This window comes from Thermobia domestica, chromosome 11, assembly GCF_964235325.1.
Source record: "Thermobia domestica chromosome 11, izTheDome1.hap1.1, whole genome shotgun sequence".
Taxonomy (NCBI): Eukaryota; Metazoa; Arthropoda; class Insecta; order Zygentoma; family Lepismatidae; genus Thermobia; species Thermobia domestica.
Genome location: NC_137464.1, coordinates 99525593 through 99541025, shown reverse-complemented (window position 1 = coordinate 99541025; position 15433 = coordinate 99525593). Strand labels below are relative to the sequence as shown.

Sequence of the window (15433 nt, the reverse complement as noted above, 5' to 3'; positions counted from 1 at the left end):
AAACAAATAAAAACTGGGAAAATTAATATGCTTAGCAATACGAGACATGAATTCTACATATAGATGAATTCAAAGATTGAGTTGATTTTGAGTTTAACGTCTCTTTCAGCAGCGAGGCTATATGAGCACGGGACCTATTGATTAACGTAGAATCCAAGACTAAAAGATTTTAACAAAGAGGAAAAATTCATAACCTTGTTTCGCAAAAGCTTTATTTATATTCATTTACTTATGTACCAGACTTTAACGAAGTTTACTGTTACACAGAACTTGTTTAGAAACATTCCAAACGCCAGGAATAAGTTCAGACCAATTTATAACGTGTACAACTGATATCATGTTATCTTTCAGAAGGAAACCAACGTGCGTTTGGCGCGGGAGACTTGGGTTTGATTTTCGGTCGGAGCTCATGCGGTTTGAATCTCAGTTGTAGGTCCCATCTCATACTTCCTTAGTGCTGCAAAGTAACGCTGAACCAGGAAGAAAATCATGATTTTTTATTTTTAAAAATCATTTTGTTGATTTTTTTGATTTAAATCGATGTTTTTATTTAAATAAAATCCTTCTCCTCGTAAATTACAAGTCGCGAACTGAATAGGAATTAGTATTAAATGCTAATTATGCCATTTAAGTGAAAGTATTAGGGTTGAATTTTGAAATAATCCCCAATTGTTCCCAAACAATGTTTCTTAATCCTTTTAAATTACGGCTTTTCTTAAAGGTAAATTATAGACTTTCAGTCAAGCAGCTAGATCATCCTTATTTATCCTAGGATCATGGTTCATACCTCATTCTCTTCAGAATAGAACAGCCTTTGAAACAGTCACATTTCCCTATCGTGTCCTTGAAGCGGGAAATTTTGAGAGAAAATGGGATTTTTCAAATTTTCATCCCCCCTGGACTCCCTTGTGTTAACGCACATATCTCAAAATCAACTGGGAAATACTAAGGGGTGTACTAAATGTGTATATAAAATTTCAAGCTATCTTGAATAGTAAGGGCGGGGAAAATATTTAACAATGAGCTAAGAACATCCCCACAAAGTCCCAGATAACCTGCATGTAATATAAACATTTCATCAGATATCCCTATTTATCCTAGGGTCGTGATTTGTACATTATCCTCTTCAGAATGAAAGAGATTTTCAATCGTACCATTCAAATGTCTCCATCGTGTATCTGGGGCGGAAAAATCACGAAAAAAGTTATTTTCTGTTAAAAATATCCTTTTTTACTTTTTAATCCTCTGGACAGACCCCCTGTTTTAAGGTAGAGATCTGAAACACTGAAAAATACTAAGGGGTGCGTTAAATAAATGTGCAAAATTTCAATCTTCTAGGTGCAAAAGTAAGCCCGCGAAAAATAATATTCCCCAAATACCCCAGATTCCCGTATAAAACAGGATCTCAGGTAACAGTTTCCTGAAACATCCCTATTTATCCTAGGATCATGGTTCGTACATCATGCTCTTCAGAATAGAACAGCCTTTCAAACGGTACCATTCATATGTCTCCATCTGAATCGCGAAAAAAGTTATTTTGTTAACAATATCCTTCTCTTTTTACATTTTCCCCTCTGGACCCCCATGTTTTCACGCAGAGATCTGAAAACATCTGAAAAATGCTAACAGGTGCACTGAACGAGTGTGCAAGATTTCAGTCTTTTGAATGCAAAATGTAAGCCCACCAAAAAACATCTTTTTAAATTTATGACGTCATCACACACTATGTTTCAACGCAGAAAGGTGTGAAAGCATATGTAACATGGTCTATAATGCCTCCAGCCTTAAAATAATATTCGCGTTTGCATGGACGCCCTTTTAGTAGACTTGTCCACCGCCCTCGTCAGTATCCCTGTACGGGCCTGGAAGACCAATCGGAAAACGACCATTAGGAAGACCTAGGCGCAGATGGGAGGACAATATTAAGATGGATCTCGCAGAGATAGGAATACAAAGTAGAAACTGGATTCAACTGGCTAAGGATAAAAGTCAGTAGAGAGCTTTTGTGAACGCGGCGTTGAACCTCCAGGTTCCATAGGCCATAGAGTTTGTTTATATATATACATATGGGTATCATTTTATATCAAAATCACCAAAACTGTTTTAGTAAAATAAATAGCTAAACTGTGAAAACCTTGGAATCCTGTTTACTAGAGAAAAATTTTTTAGTTCCTATAATAAAATTTGTGTCAAACAAAATGAAGCTAATATATATCAACAACTTAATATAGCTCTATGGCCTATAGTCACAGGAAGTTGGATGTCGCGTAACTGGATTCAGTTTCTACTTTATATTCCTATCTCTGTGACATCCATCTTAGTATTGAAATGAAAAATGAAATGAAATCTTTAAGTTTTACGTCCCACGATCATGCCGGTCAGGCTAAAGGAGACGGTGAAGGTAAGAGATGAGTGAAATGGTGGAATGAAGAAAGTGGGAGGAAACGGAAGAACCCCGAGAAAACCCACGAGCACGGTGTTTGTCCACCACAAAGTCCACACGGCGCGAGCTAGGATCGAACCAGGGACTCCAAGCACCGAAGGTGAACGCTCTACCACTGAGCCACAGCGCCCCCAGCTTAGTATTGTCTTCCCATCTACGTCTCTGTCTTTCCAACGGTAATTTTCCTCTTTGGATTTCCGGTTAAAAATTTGAAAGCGTTCCTAATTTCTTTCATTCTGGCTACATGACTTGTCTATCTAAGCCTCCTAGACTTGTTGACCCTAACAATGTTTGGTAAACGGTATAAATTATGAACTTCCTCGTTACCAAGTTTCCACCGTTCCCCATTCCCGTCCCTCTTGGGGTCCGAATATTGTCTCAGGATCTTGTTCTTAAATACTTTCAGTCTGCGCTTTTCCCTCAGAGTGAGCGAGCATGTTTCGCAACCATACAGCACAACAGACATGATTGTAGTTTCTTCATATTTTAAGCTTCAAATTTCTTGACAGAATTCACGATGAAAAAAGGTTTTTAACTGAATAATAACACGAAATCCCTGCTTTCAGTCGACATCAAATTTCTTCGTAATTATCGCTTTGGTTTGTTAATAGTAATCCTGGATATCTGAAAGTATCCACTTTGTCGAAAGTTTTATTTGGTACTTTAATGCATCCATAATTTGCAGTATTACGATCCCGACGAACTTCCATGTATATAGTTTTGTCTGCATTTACTTCTACGCCCATATCCCTGCAAGCGTTAATTAAGATCTCTGCATTTCTTTCTATTGTTCTATCATCCCCTATTGTATTTACATCAACAGCATACGCCATAAACTGGTAAATATAATTCAACTCTAGGACCTGATTGCTGCTTTTGATTTTCCTTATAGCGTATTCCAGAACCAAGTTGATTAATAATGGAGACAACGCATCTCCTTGTTTCAGGCCGTTCTCAACGTTAAAGCTCCTGAAAAAGTATTCCCTACTTGAACCTTATTTTGGGATTCACTTAAACATATCTTAATCTAACCAACTTTTTCGGTATTCCAAATTTTGTAAGAATATTGTACAATGTTTCCCTTCTAACCGAATCGTAGGCCTTTCTAAAATCAATAAATAATTGATGTGTCGGGATATTGTATTTCCCCTTCTTTTCGAGAATTTGTCGAATGGTAAATATCTGGTCGATAGTTGATCGATTTCAATTAAATTCGCACTGATAATCTCCAATAATTTCATCTGCGTGTGGAGTCACTCTTGCTAAGAGGATTTATAGGAAGTTGACAGAAAAGAAATGCCTCGATAATTATTACAATCAGTTTTGTTGCTTTTCTTGTAAATTGGAACAATAATTGATTTTTTTTCCCACTCTTGTGGCAATCCCTCCTTGTTCCAGATAAGGGGAATGAGTTTGTGTACTGTGTTCCACAATTATTCCCCTCCAGCTAAATGTAAGTCAGCTAGAATTTCGTCTAATCCCGGAGGTTTGTGCTTTTTAAAATTTTTTAATAGCGATTTCTATTTATGTTTGGTTATCTGCACGAACATTAGTTTTTGGCTGCGTGTTAAGCAAACCGTCAAAGAAATGTTTCCTTCTATTCAAGATGCTATTGGTATACGTGATAATTGTTCCGTCGGCTTTGTTTAATATATAAGCGCAAGGTTGAGCCTTCCTTGAATTCGTTTATGCTCTTATAAATATCCCGCATATTTTTATTTTTACTATTACCTTCAAGTTCATTAATTTTAGCTTTCAAAAATCGCGTTTCTTTGTTCTAAACGTTTTGGAAGTTTTCCGCCAGATGACAACGAAATCTTGTGTACTTATCTCATTCGGATTTTGTACCCAACGCCCTTTCGCCTGTTTTATCTTCTTTGCTAGTTTAGTGCATTCCTAGTCGAACCATCGTTTATTCCTAAGTATCTCCGCATGCCCCAATTTTTCTTTTGCTGAATGTTATATTTAATTTCAACCTAAGTATCCTGAACACTATTGCCCTCCGAATCTTCTAAAACCGAGAATCTATATGACACTTCAATCTGGTATTCTCCTCTCACCTGGCTCTCCTCTAATTTCTTTAAATTAAACCTCTCCGTTTTCAGATATTAAATATTTCCTCTATTCAATGGCAGTGTCTCTCTTATTATCTCTGCTACCAGGTAGTAATCAGTATCACAGTCAGCTCCTCTGAACGACTGAACATCAATTGTGTTGGACCATTTTCTTCTACTACGTGTTCAAGTTGATTATGTCTTTTCCTGTCTGATGAAGTTCAAGCATATTTATGAATGTCGGGATGTGGGAATTTCGTAAACTTCATGATAAGGCTTTTAGATGTTGCGGGTCTAATGCTGTTGTCATTACTCTCCTCATGCAAACTTTTATTCCCTATAATCGGTTTGAAAATACCTCCTAATCCTACATTCACATTGAAATACCCTAATAGAATTTTCATATGGTATTGCGGGAGTTGGTCAAATACCCGTTCTATTCATTCGTAAGAATTGTCTTTTATATCGTCATCTTTATTTTCTCTTGGGGCATATCATTTGAATTAATAGTATCACAGCACTGACTTTAAGAGAAGTAAACGAAAATATATCATTAACAAATTCAACCCGTGCAATTGCTGATATTAATCGTTTGTAAACGAAAACCCTGTTCCCAGTTGGTAGGTAATTTTTAATTCCTTCCCTGTAAAAGAACATAAAACTTCCGGACTTGACTGTTCCATTTCCTTCCTGATATCCTATTAGGTCCATCCTCTATTTCTATAACTCACTCATTACGGATTTTAACGCGCCTGCCCAATAAAGACCTCTTACATTTTATGTTCGAAATCTCATGTTCATTTTATTTTGCTGAGTTCGTGCCAAGTTATCAGTCCTGATCCGAGGATTCTGCGAATGCATGTCAACAAATCTTTTTTACATGATGAGGTTGCTAACCTCGTACCAAATCCCCAAGCTGGGGGACTATCCCTTGTCGTCTGTCCGCGTCTGCTTATTCAGTATATTCGCAGCTAACCTCTATATCTAGAGGCCTTCTTCTCGATCCGCAACCTGAGGACGCGCCATGCCGTGGTGATAAGAAGAAGACCACATTTCACAGAAATTAATATAGTTATATTTTAGAAATACAACAGACACTGATTATCCGAACACCGCTTTAAAACACATAGGAATAACCAATATGCACAGATATGTGGATGCATATTAAGATTGTGTAAGCTTCGATGCTGTAGAAATCGTAAATTACAAACAGAGCCTATTGTCAATGTAGTAGTACCTATTCCATAAGTGCATTATACGTTTGACTGTCCGTACTATTCTTTTCACAATGTTTTGTTTTGTAGATACATAAATTCATATATACTTTTGTAAGTTATTACACTCTTTACCTGTTCTCTGCCAATAGCAACTGTATGAATTTATAATACAAAACTGATGTGCAGAAGAATAAGATAAAATAAAATAAAATAAATATTCATCTATAATGGGATTTTGCAGGGCGCCTTGTACCCTTCACAGGTTCTTTATTAACAGCCACTATTTGAATTTGTTACACAAATTTGGTATAAGGAACAACTAAAACCACTTATCTATAATTTGATATTTCGTAGGGAGCCTTATGTAAGGGGCACACTGTACACTTCACGGTTTTTTTTTTACCAACAGTAACTTTATGTATTTGTTGTTCAGAACTGTGATATACAGAAGAATAAATAAAATTGTTCATTTTTGATGTGATTTCGCAAGGGCGCCTAATGTAAAGATCGCACTGCATCTTTCACGTGCTTTTTATCAATAAAACTGTATAAATGTATTATTTAAAATTGGTACCTTTATTTACACTGTGATGTTTCGGAGGGCGCACCGGGACATGTCCCGGTGGGCCAGCACGGGCCTGAACATAACACATATAGACGTATGGTTTAATGGTACCTGGCTCAGGACCCAGGTCCCAGTTCAATGATCTAGGCGTACATAGGACAGCCCCTTAAATATTGGAAATTGCCAAATTTAAAAATTTGGTATGGTAGTATAGAATTGGGGTGTGTACCTCTGTAAGTTTGGGTGGTCCAACTTCTTCTCTTTTACGAAAAAAAAAACTGTAAAAGATGTAAATTTCGGAGGTTTTTAGACCTATCTTATTCTCTTTGATAAGCCTTTATTATCTCATGTGATTATATAGATTAGTACAGGGGGTCCATTCCCTTTCATAAGACATGGGTACAGTGACGCACCGTCTTCAAAATTTGAGGAGGGTACACTGGCCCATCCCTTAAGTTCTGGAATCGTAAAAAAAGTAAACTTCCTCTAGGAAACGAATAATTTGGATGGTCGTCCTTATTTCCTTTTGTGGGTAAAAAATTGGCAAATATTAATGTAGCTGGCGTTTGGTTATTGACCTAATTTATCTTGTTTGATGAGCCTTTAACACTTTATGTAATTATATGGTTAAGAACACAGGTCCATTCTCTTTCACAGCATATTGGTACATTGATGCTTACTTCTTTAAATTTGGGCGGGAGCTCATGTGGTTTGGATTCCCCGTTAATCAGTAGGTCCACGTCTCATATAGCCTCGCTGCTGAAAGGGACGCTAAACTAAAATCAACTCAACTCAATTCTTTAAATTTGGGAGGGGCACATAGGACCACCTTTTAAATCTGGGAATTGTTAAAAAACGAAATTTGATAAATGTTCTCTGGTACTCAAATACCTAGGTATATAATTTTGTAAATTTGAGTGGACACTCTGCTCTTTCTATATATATATATATATATATATATATATATAAAAGGGACAAAATATTCATATTACCATGTGCTCACTATGTGGTCAATTATTGATGAAATTTGCCTTCTTTGGTGAGGCTTTACTAGAACATATGATTGGACATAGGAACATGGATGCACTCCTCTTAAATTTTAGGAGAATGTGTTGGCCCATCTCTTAAATTTAGGAATTATCGAACAATAAAATGATAAATGTTCTCTACGACTCGAAGATATAAATTTGTTAATTTGGGTGGTTCACCTTATATCCTATGATTAAAAAATACCAAGAACTATTCGTAAGTAACAATTCATATTTTAAGCGGGAATTTTTTTATTTTGGCGGTAAATATGATTTAACATGAGGTGGAATTTTGAATGTAGTGCCCCACAGTTAACTAAGATGAGGCACTCTTGCAAGATATTCAAATCTTTATTTAAATTTTACTTATTCATTTTTAAATTTGATATAAATTACTCGCTGAGCAAAATACGTTGAACCGCCATTTTTTCATGTAAGAACCAATCTGGGGAAGTACTCGATCAATTTTTAAAAATCTTTTGACAGTTAGAATGCTAATTGAGAACAGTGGTTGGATGCATTTTTTTTTTTTCTGATACGGACAGATAGGCCGTTAGTTTTTTCATTGATAATAAATCTGGTACACAAGTTTTATGGCAATTTAAAGTCATATTACAATAGGAGAAAGAATTGCGAACATTTCCAGCAAATAATTTCTTCATAAATGATAAAATCTACATTTTCAGTTACTACAATATTAAGAATTTATCTTAAGTTCTTCAAAATAATATAAAGTATTTATGTGACATTGCTGTATACTGCAACAATGCAATAACAAAGGCAATGTAGTCATCCGTGACTAGTGAGGTACAAAAGGGGGGGGGAGGGGTCCGAGTTTTTAAGTCCACCTTCAGTAAGTATTAATGCAAAAATTAAAAAAAAATAAACACTTGTCATATTAACATACATACATATATATATATATATACACAAATATCTGAAATAATATGAGTTTAGTAGGCTGAACCTCCCTCCATGATGAACTTTTGCTTATGTTACTCTTCGTGACACATGAATATTTATCATTCTAAAATTTGGTTCATGCTGAAAATAGGTATGAACTACGACCTGGTGAGTTCTTTTTCGGCCATTTTTTTTTTTTTTTTTTTTTTTTAACTGTTCACCTGATTTTGGTCTTATTTCATAAATAAATACTTCAGTAACAATGCTGCAATGTGGCGTACGTCATTTTCCAAAAAATGTTCATAAGAGGTAGTTTACTCTTGGAGAGAGTTATTTACGGACGATTTTTTCAAACGTGAGCGATTTTTTAATATTTCAGAAATAAATGTTTCATTAAGAACCTTGCAACGTAGCGTAGCTGAGTAATTCTTCATGAAAAAATTCTAACGAGACGTTACACTTTGGAAGTAAGTTATTTCCAGACAGATTTCCTCAAAAATATTCAATTGTTTTCGTTCTATTTCCCATGAAAACAAATTTCCATGAAAAAAGGATAATTTGCTCTTATCAGTAGATTTTCTTCGAAAAGTTTTCCGAAATCGTTTATTATAATTTTATTTATATTGCATAAATAAATATATCCGTAATAATTGCTCCAGGACACGATTCAAGTTGAGACATGGAAGCGATAAAATTTAGGGGACTGGCTCGTACCTGTTATTTGTCGAAGGGACTATCTGTATATCTGTTGAATTCACGACTTCATTTATTTACTATCACCATAGTTTCTTCTCTCCTATTGTCGCTCAAAAGTTAACAAAAAAAAAAAAAAAAAATTAGTTTGCCCTTTAGACTAAAGGAGATGGAAGATTCGATAGAATTGGAATGTGGAAGGAAACGAGATTGCTCCGAGAAAACCACGGTTACGATATTGTGTACCACGAACTTACTTGGTTGGGAATCGGACAAGGAACCACACGCACAAAACTACTTACAATTTACGTTCTTTCACAACTTTAAAAAAAAAAAAAAAAAAAAAAAAATCTCATATTGGCTGCCTACGCTAGTTGTTCTATGGCTCAGGAGATCCACACTCGACTACTTAGATTTTATATATTTTTTTCTTAATAAAGTGAATCAAATAGGAATTTACAAGTTTGAGATTCTTTTATTTATAAAATTTAGGAGTATGTTTACATCATCACAGTTGTTCTTCCATTACTGGCTAGTTACTTGCCACAAAACTGATAATTTTGATAATTTCCAAGCACTACAGTGCTCCGCTATTCTGCTCGTTTTCACATACGATTTTGGTCGTTTAATATCATTCGTTAACTGTACGCTTGTCGTTCACGTTCCTTCGTATTCCATTCCTCTTCTTTCCATTTTCTTATATTTATTCTTTCCCCTTCCAATCCTACATCTTCCCAGTCTATTTCGTGCTCTGTTTCTCTCATAAGCTTGAATCAGAAAGGATACAATTTTTCTTTTACAGACACCTAATACAATTTGAAGCGTGTTTTTCGCATGAACAATTGTTTTTAGTATATCAGTTTCACGCACATTATCAATTGGTAAGAAATTATTTGGGCATGTACCAAGGAAATAGCACTTGAGTGTATTAGGGCATCATTTAACGCAGGAAATGTGATGTAAAATTATTTTCCAATCTGGCGACTTCTCGTAAAACTGCATGCTTCAAAAGTTGCAATATCCCCTATAAAATACGATTTTTGAAATTAGTAGGAGCCGATTCACCCCCAACCCACCTCCCAAAAATGTCAAGAACATATGAGTGAATTTCTGGTGGGATTAATATTTAAATCTGGACGCAAATCATTTTGTGCAAACATACTTACTAGAAGTGACAAGCTGTTGGGTTAACTTTACATTACACGCTCCAGTTGGTATCCTTAAGCAGACACCAAAGTAGGAGAGATTTAAGAATTTAGTAAGAGATGATGATATTGTGTCTTTAGTGATAGGACATGCACTGTGCAACTGTGTTTAAACCAGGGTTGGCAAAAACCATGGTTTTTATTTAAAAAAAAAAAGTTTTTTTTGGTTGAAATAATTTACTCTATGTATTTATATTAAATATGGACAGAAATTAATTTGTTTCGCCTTGGTGTTATTATGCAACAACAAGGTTATGCTGGAAGGGGTCATATAAGCTTAAAGCGGAAACCAAACCGCTCCCTCGGCTTACATCCAAGAATAATTGTCCATTTGGACACGAAACCGGGACTAACTAGTCACAAATGCGATTGCCGACTCATTCACGAAGGACTCCTGATAAAAATACGTTGTACTGATCTTTATACAGGCCTACTTGTTAATATAATTATCAAGAGTTATTTCAGGACAAAAAGATAGACAATTACACAAGTAAAATCATTATACAGAATTATATATAAATCGGGAAACTCGCGCCTTAGCCATTGGGAAAATCCTGTTATTACTTTAAATGTATTTGTATGTAAATCTTTAAGGTCAACGTATCATAATCACTACACTAAAACTGAGGTATTAAATTACAAATTTGGTATGTAGATATCATTCAATAAAATTAAAACCAAGTCAAATCCAAGCTGATGTTGGAAGCTACGTAGGCAGTTGATAAATTTTGCCAATTTCTATCAATATATTTAAGCAACCTTGGCTTCTTTATAAAACAACAGGCATTCATTCAAGTAGAAATATATAATTTGGTTTCATTTCGTATGTTTAGGCTTAATATTCTTATTAAACACCAAGGTTATCACGGAGAAGACTTTCGCTTAGAGGGACAGCTGGAATCGCTACTTGGTTTATACTTGAAAGGTGGGTTGTGGTTCGACAGAGAATTGAACACAGGACCTACCGGCATAAGCGTGGGACGTTAAACTTAAAGATTTCATTTCTTTTTTTTTTTGAACACGGGACCCCTTGACTAAAAGGTGAAAAGTAGATAAACGTAATGCGGATGATTTGATATGTGAAAACATCACCATGAAGTTCACACGGTTCAAAGCATTTTTCGTTTATTATTATTATTATTATTTGGTTTAAACCAGTTGTTTTTTTTTTTTAAAAAAAACAGCTGGTTTAAACACCCGCCAACATGAGCTAGGTGGTCACAACAAAGTACCATTGCATCAAATCAACACCAAGAAGGTCAAAGCAGGGGAATTCGCGCGCTAATACATCCGAAGGGGTAAAGCGCGTTGGCGAATATGTGTATGCGCTAACGGAAGATTTCTTTGTTGCAACGTTTACTAACAGAACTTGATTTATCTCAAGATTGAAAGTTTGGAAACGAAATGAAATCTTTCAGCTTTACGTCCCACGATTATGCCGGTTAGGCTAAAGGAGACGCTGATTATGAGAAATGGATGAAATGGTGGAATGAAGAAAGTGGGAGGAAACGGGAGAACCCTGAGAAAACCCACGAGCATGGTGTTTGTTCACCACAAAGTCCACACGGCGCGAGCTAAGATCGAACCAGGGACCCCAAGCACCGGAGGGGAACGTTCTACTATTGAGCCACCGCGACCCCCACTAGGCTAAAGGAGACAGTGATTATAAGAAATGAATGGAGTGGTGGAATGAAGAGAGTGAGAGGAAACGGGTGAATCCCTGAGAAAACCTATGCACAAGTGCTTGTCCTCCACAAAATTCACTTTGCGCGAACTGGGATCGAACTAGGGACCCCATATGCACCAGAGGTGAACGCTCTACCATGAATGCACTTTGGCTTCTTGAAAGTCTGGGTTAAGTGCCTGAGGGTAAGTTCAGAAATATCAAACAGAACCTTCCCCCTAAGCGTTAACATCTTGGACCCACTTTGCGCAACAGAGGCCGAAAGTACTGCCGCTGTTTATGTTTTGCTGTGGAGAATAATTGCTATTTAAAGATAACCCCGTCGTTAATAGCAGTTTTAAAGCTATTAACATTTTTTTTTTTTAAATATATACCTGAAATAGCTCGACTGATGTATAAGTCAAGAAGCACAATATAATACAATTATTCTTAAAAGAATTCTTAAATTTGTAGTTGTTATTACTGCGATGTAAATCTATATAAACAAGGGCTTTAAAAATGTAGACATTAACGGAATCATTATTTTGAAAGATGTCCAGAAGTGTGGAAGATACATAAACATTACAGGAAAGAAACAGTAATTATTTATGGAAAACATCCTAATATATATGCTAAATGCCATCCTAATATATATTATAATTAATAAAAAATCAATCATGTGGCTCACGATGTCGTGGCCGTTCAGTGAAGAATGTCATCAGTCAGGAAAAGCATGGATTACTACCTTAATACATAGATTACTTTCTTTTACCTTTAAATCCACCTACGGTAAACATGTTACTTCTACCATGTGGTACGGATGGTCACATAACATAAGTAACTGTACATAGATTTAATTTAAAGGAACTTCATGATTACAGTAATTTTAAGGATAATTACCTACAAGGCTTTCTGAACAATATTTCCGAAAAAACATTTACGTGCTTACAGATCCTATCTGTAATACAAATTTACTAAATATTACTATCGCCAATCGCACGTCATTTATTTTTTGTATTTTCACATCTATGGCGCTAGAGTTTGTTTATATTTGGAGACAAATGAACGTCCATGTGCGGAGTACAGATGTGTTTGAAAGATGCCGCAAAGGAAGGTGGAAGTTGACGAAGTTTATTCAGAAACACAAACCAGAAATTGAAAGTCCGTAATGGATAAGCCACAAATAATTTGTCACATTGAGAAGTCAACAAACTTTACGGTATTTGATGCTAAATGGATTCCATGTTCAGCTAAATTTGTGGCCTTAGGGTCACTTCCGCGAGGCACAGGTACTATTCGCGTCTTTGAAATAAGTCAGGGAGAATTGAAGTCAGTTTCAGAGGTAAGATGGTTTTATATAGTGAATTTAATTTCGTGCACGTTAAGATTAAAGACATTAAAAATAATTATATAATTATAATTTCTGCGAATAAGTTTTTTTTTTCCGTCATGCAGGTTGACTAAAGACTGCTAGAAGTAATCGTTCAAAAAATATTTTCCGCCGGCGGAGTACTTCTGCACGGTGTTCAGGAGCTGATTTTAGGAGTACAAGTGTAGGTTAGTAATGTAAACCAATATAGGCGCTATAAAAACTACCACTGCGAGAACCCACGTGTTTCCACTACCTTCTCTTACGCATGCACCCACTGTCGCTGACGCGCCTGCTACCTTCGTTGAACCCACGCAATACTGCGCCTGCCAACCAGCTTCGCTCTACTCTGACTCGAGTTCCTGACTGACTACCTTGAACTCCATGAGACGATATCGTAATAAAATTTCAACATCACTTATAAGACCACTTTTAACAAAGTATATATATTTTTATTGTGAATACAATTGTATCTAGTTAGTGACATTAGTGTATGAGACAGCCAACACATTAGACTTTGATCTGGCAACGTTAATCCGCATAGTCGTTTCGGGAAGATAGCTATGCTTGGAAAAGATAATTTGATAAAACAATACAATTCATGTTAAAGGACACAAATAATATGCAATTGAAGCGAAAATTACGATAGTTATAATCTTAGTGATTTTTATGTATTTCTTTATGGTAGTACAATGTACAGTACATAAATGTAATATTCTGAATATAAACCAGGAATAACTACCGTAAAAATTATATACTTTGTTGAGAGTGAATTTGTATGGTAAGTGATATTGAAATTATATACGATAGCGTCTCATGGATAGGAGTTTAATTCAGGGAAGTGACTGGATTCAAATTTAGTGTTCAATTTAATTGACAATGAAATTGGTTTCTAGACTATACGGGGACTGTTTTCTATTTACAGACCAAGGAACATTATTTTGAGTGGAATTACGGCTCACATCGAGCATGCATGAGATTCATAGGGCAAGGTGCTAGAACACAGGTCCCCCTTCCCATTTAGCTATAAAAAAGACAGAAAGCAACATGCCCTGCGTGTCTCTAGCCCGTTTTCACTCGCTAATTCTCGCTCGGCAATACTATTTGAATCAAATATTAAACTTCGGTAATGAAAGGAACCAACCTAGCTACTAACCTATATGGGGGGGGATCTGTGTTCTAGAACCTTTCCTATTCATGCTCACAGAGATGACCGAGATATTATGAAAACATAATCTTAAACAGAAACGAAATTTGTGGTGCAAACGAACAGTTTATTCTTACTCAATAGTTATTTTGTGTTTGTATGGCATTTAATTGAACACCTCTTGCGCCCCTTAGGTTGGAAACCACTGCTTTAAACCTTAGTTATATAATTACAAAGAGAAATAATAGATCTTTTATATCTGGCAGTGAGCAGAGCAAACTCAAAAACTGTTCATCTTGGAACAGATCAGTATCCACACCTCTATATAGGATCTAATGAACGCGAAACGATTCAAAATTGTGTTGTGCGTACTGACTTAGACAAACTCCAAACAACAATGAGTAGTCTCGCAAGGAAATCCACCAGCCCATGAATCTCTTTTTATTAATACAGAAGAAATCAGAACAATATCCTTTTTCGTCTGATTTAATAGGCGAAATTAAAAGGTTCATTCTCTAATCCTAATCTATTGTATCGTAATTAAGATCTAAGTTATTACTATTATTATTGTATTATGTTACCCTGATTTCCTCACTCCTGTTGACGTGTCCATTGTTTGTATACAAGACGCCCGATAGAATTATTTTTTTATTTGTGCCATATATTTATAGGTATCTCTTTCTTTACGATACTGTAAATATGATCTGATCTAAAGTAATAAGTAAATTTATTATCAGTGTAGCTTTCTTCAATAACATAAGATCATAATTTTACTTGTATCCCTAATTTTACTTACATTACTCGGCTTCTAACAAATGTTTTATGTACTGTACCAGGCAGAGAAGTCTAAGCCATTCAAGTGTGGTACTTTTGGAGCTTCTAGTTTGAAAGACAGATACTTAGCAACAGGCGACTTTGATGGAAAGTTAAACATATGGTAAGTATGTATTTTTTATATATTTTATTTTTATTTATTTTTGAAACCTCAGCTTTATAAAATTTTAATATTCCACTTTACTCACAACGTGACCTTCTGGGGACTCTTTGTAAGCATATGAGGGGCCGCGGTGGCTCAGTGGTAGAGCGTTCACCTCTGGTGCTTGGGGTCCCGGGTTCGATCCCAGCCCCCGCCAAGTGAACTTTGTG

General features: G+C 35.8%; 2 protein-coding genes across 5 annotated transcripts in view; one reads left to right on the top strand and one right to left on the bottom strand.

Annotated features, from left to right (window-relative positions):
• The window catches only part of LOC145664313 (uncharacterized), a 31824-nt gene extending 19016 nt beyond the window's left edge, over nt 1-12808 (bottom strand). The window contains exon 1 of one of the 3 annotated variants that reach the window (XM_081730867.1): nt 12672-12808. The gene's annotated coding sequence lies outside the window, so the exon portion shown is untranslated. Of the gene's footprint in view, nt 1-12543 lie in introns of all 3 variants that reach the window. The other 2 variants (XM_081730869.1, XM_081730868.1) reach the window with 2 other exon arrangements.
• A 12-nt stretch (nt 12809-12820) lies between these two features.
• Nucleotides 12821-15433, top strand: part of Wdr92 (dynein axonemal assembly factor 10) — an 81307-nt gene continuing 78694 nt past the window's right edge. For both annotated transcript variants that reach the window (XM_081730872.1, XM_081730871.1), the window contains exons 1-2: nt 12821-13113; nt 15124-15224. In XM_081730872.1, the coding sequence (XP_081586998.1) occupies nt 12940-13113; nt 15124-15224 (275 nt within the window). In that variant the 5' untranslated portion in view covers nt 12821-12939. The remainder of the gene's footprint in view (nt 13114-15123; nt 15225-15433) is intronic.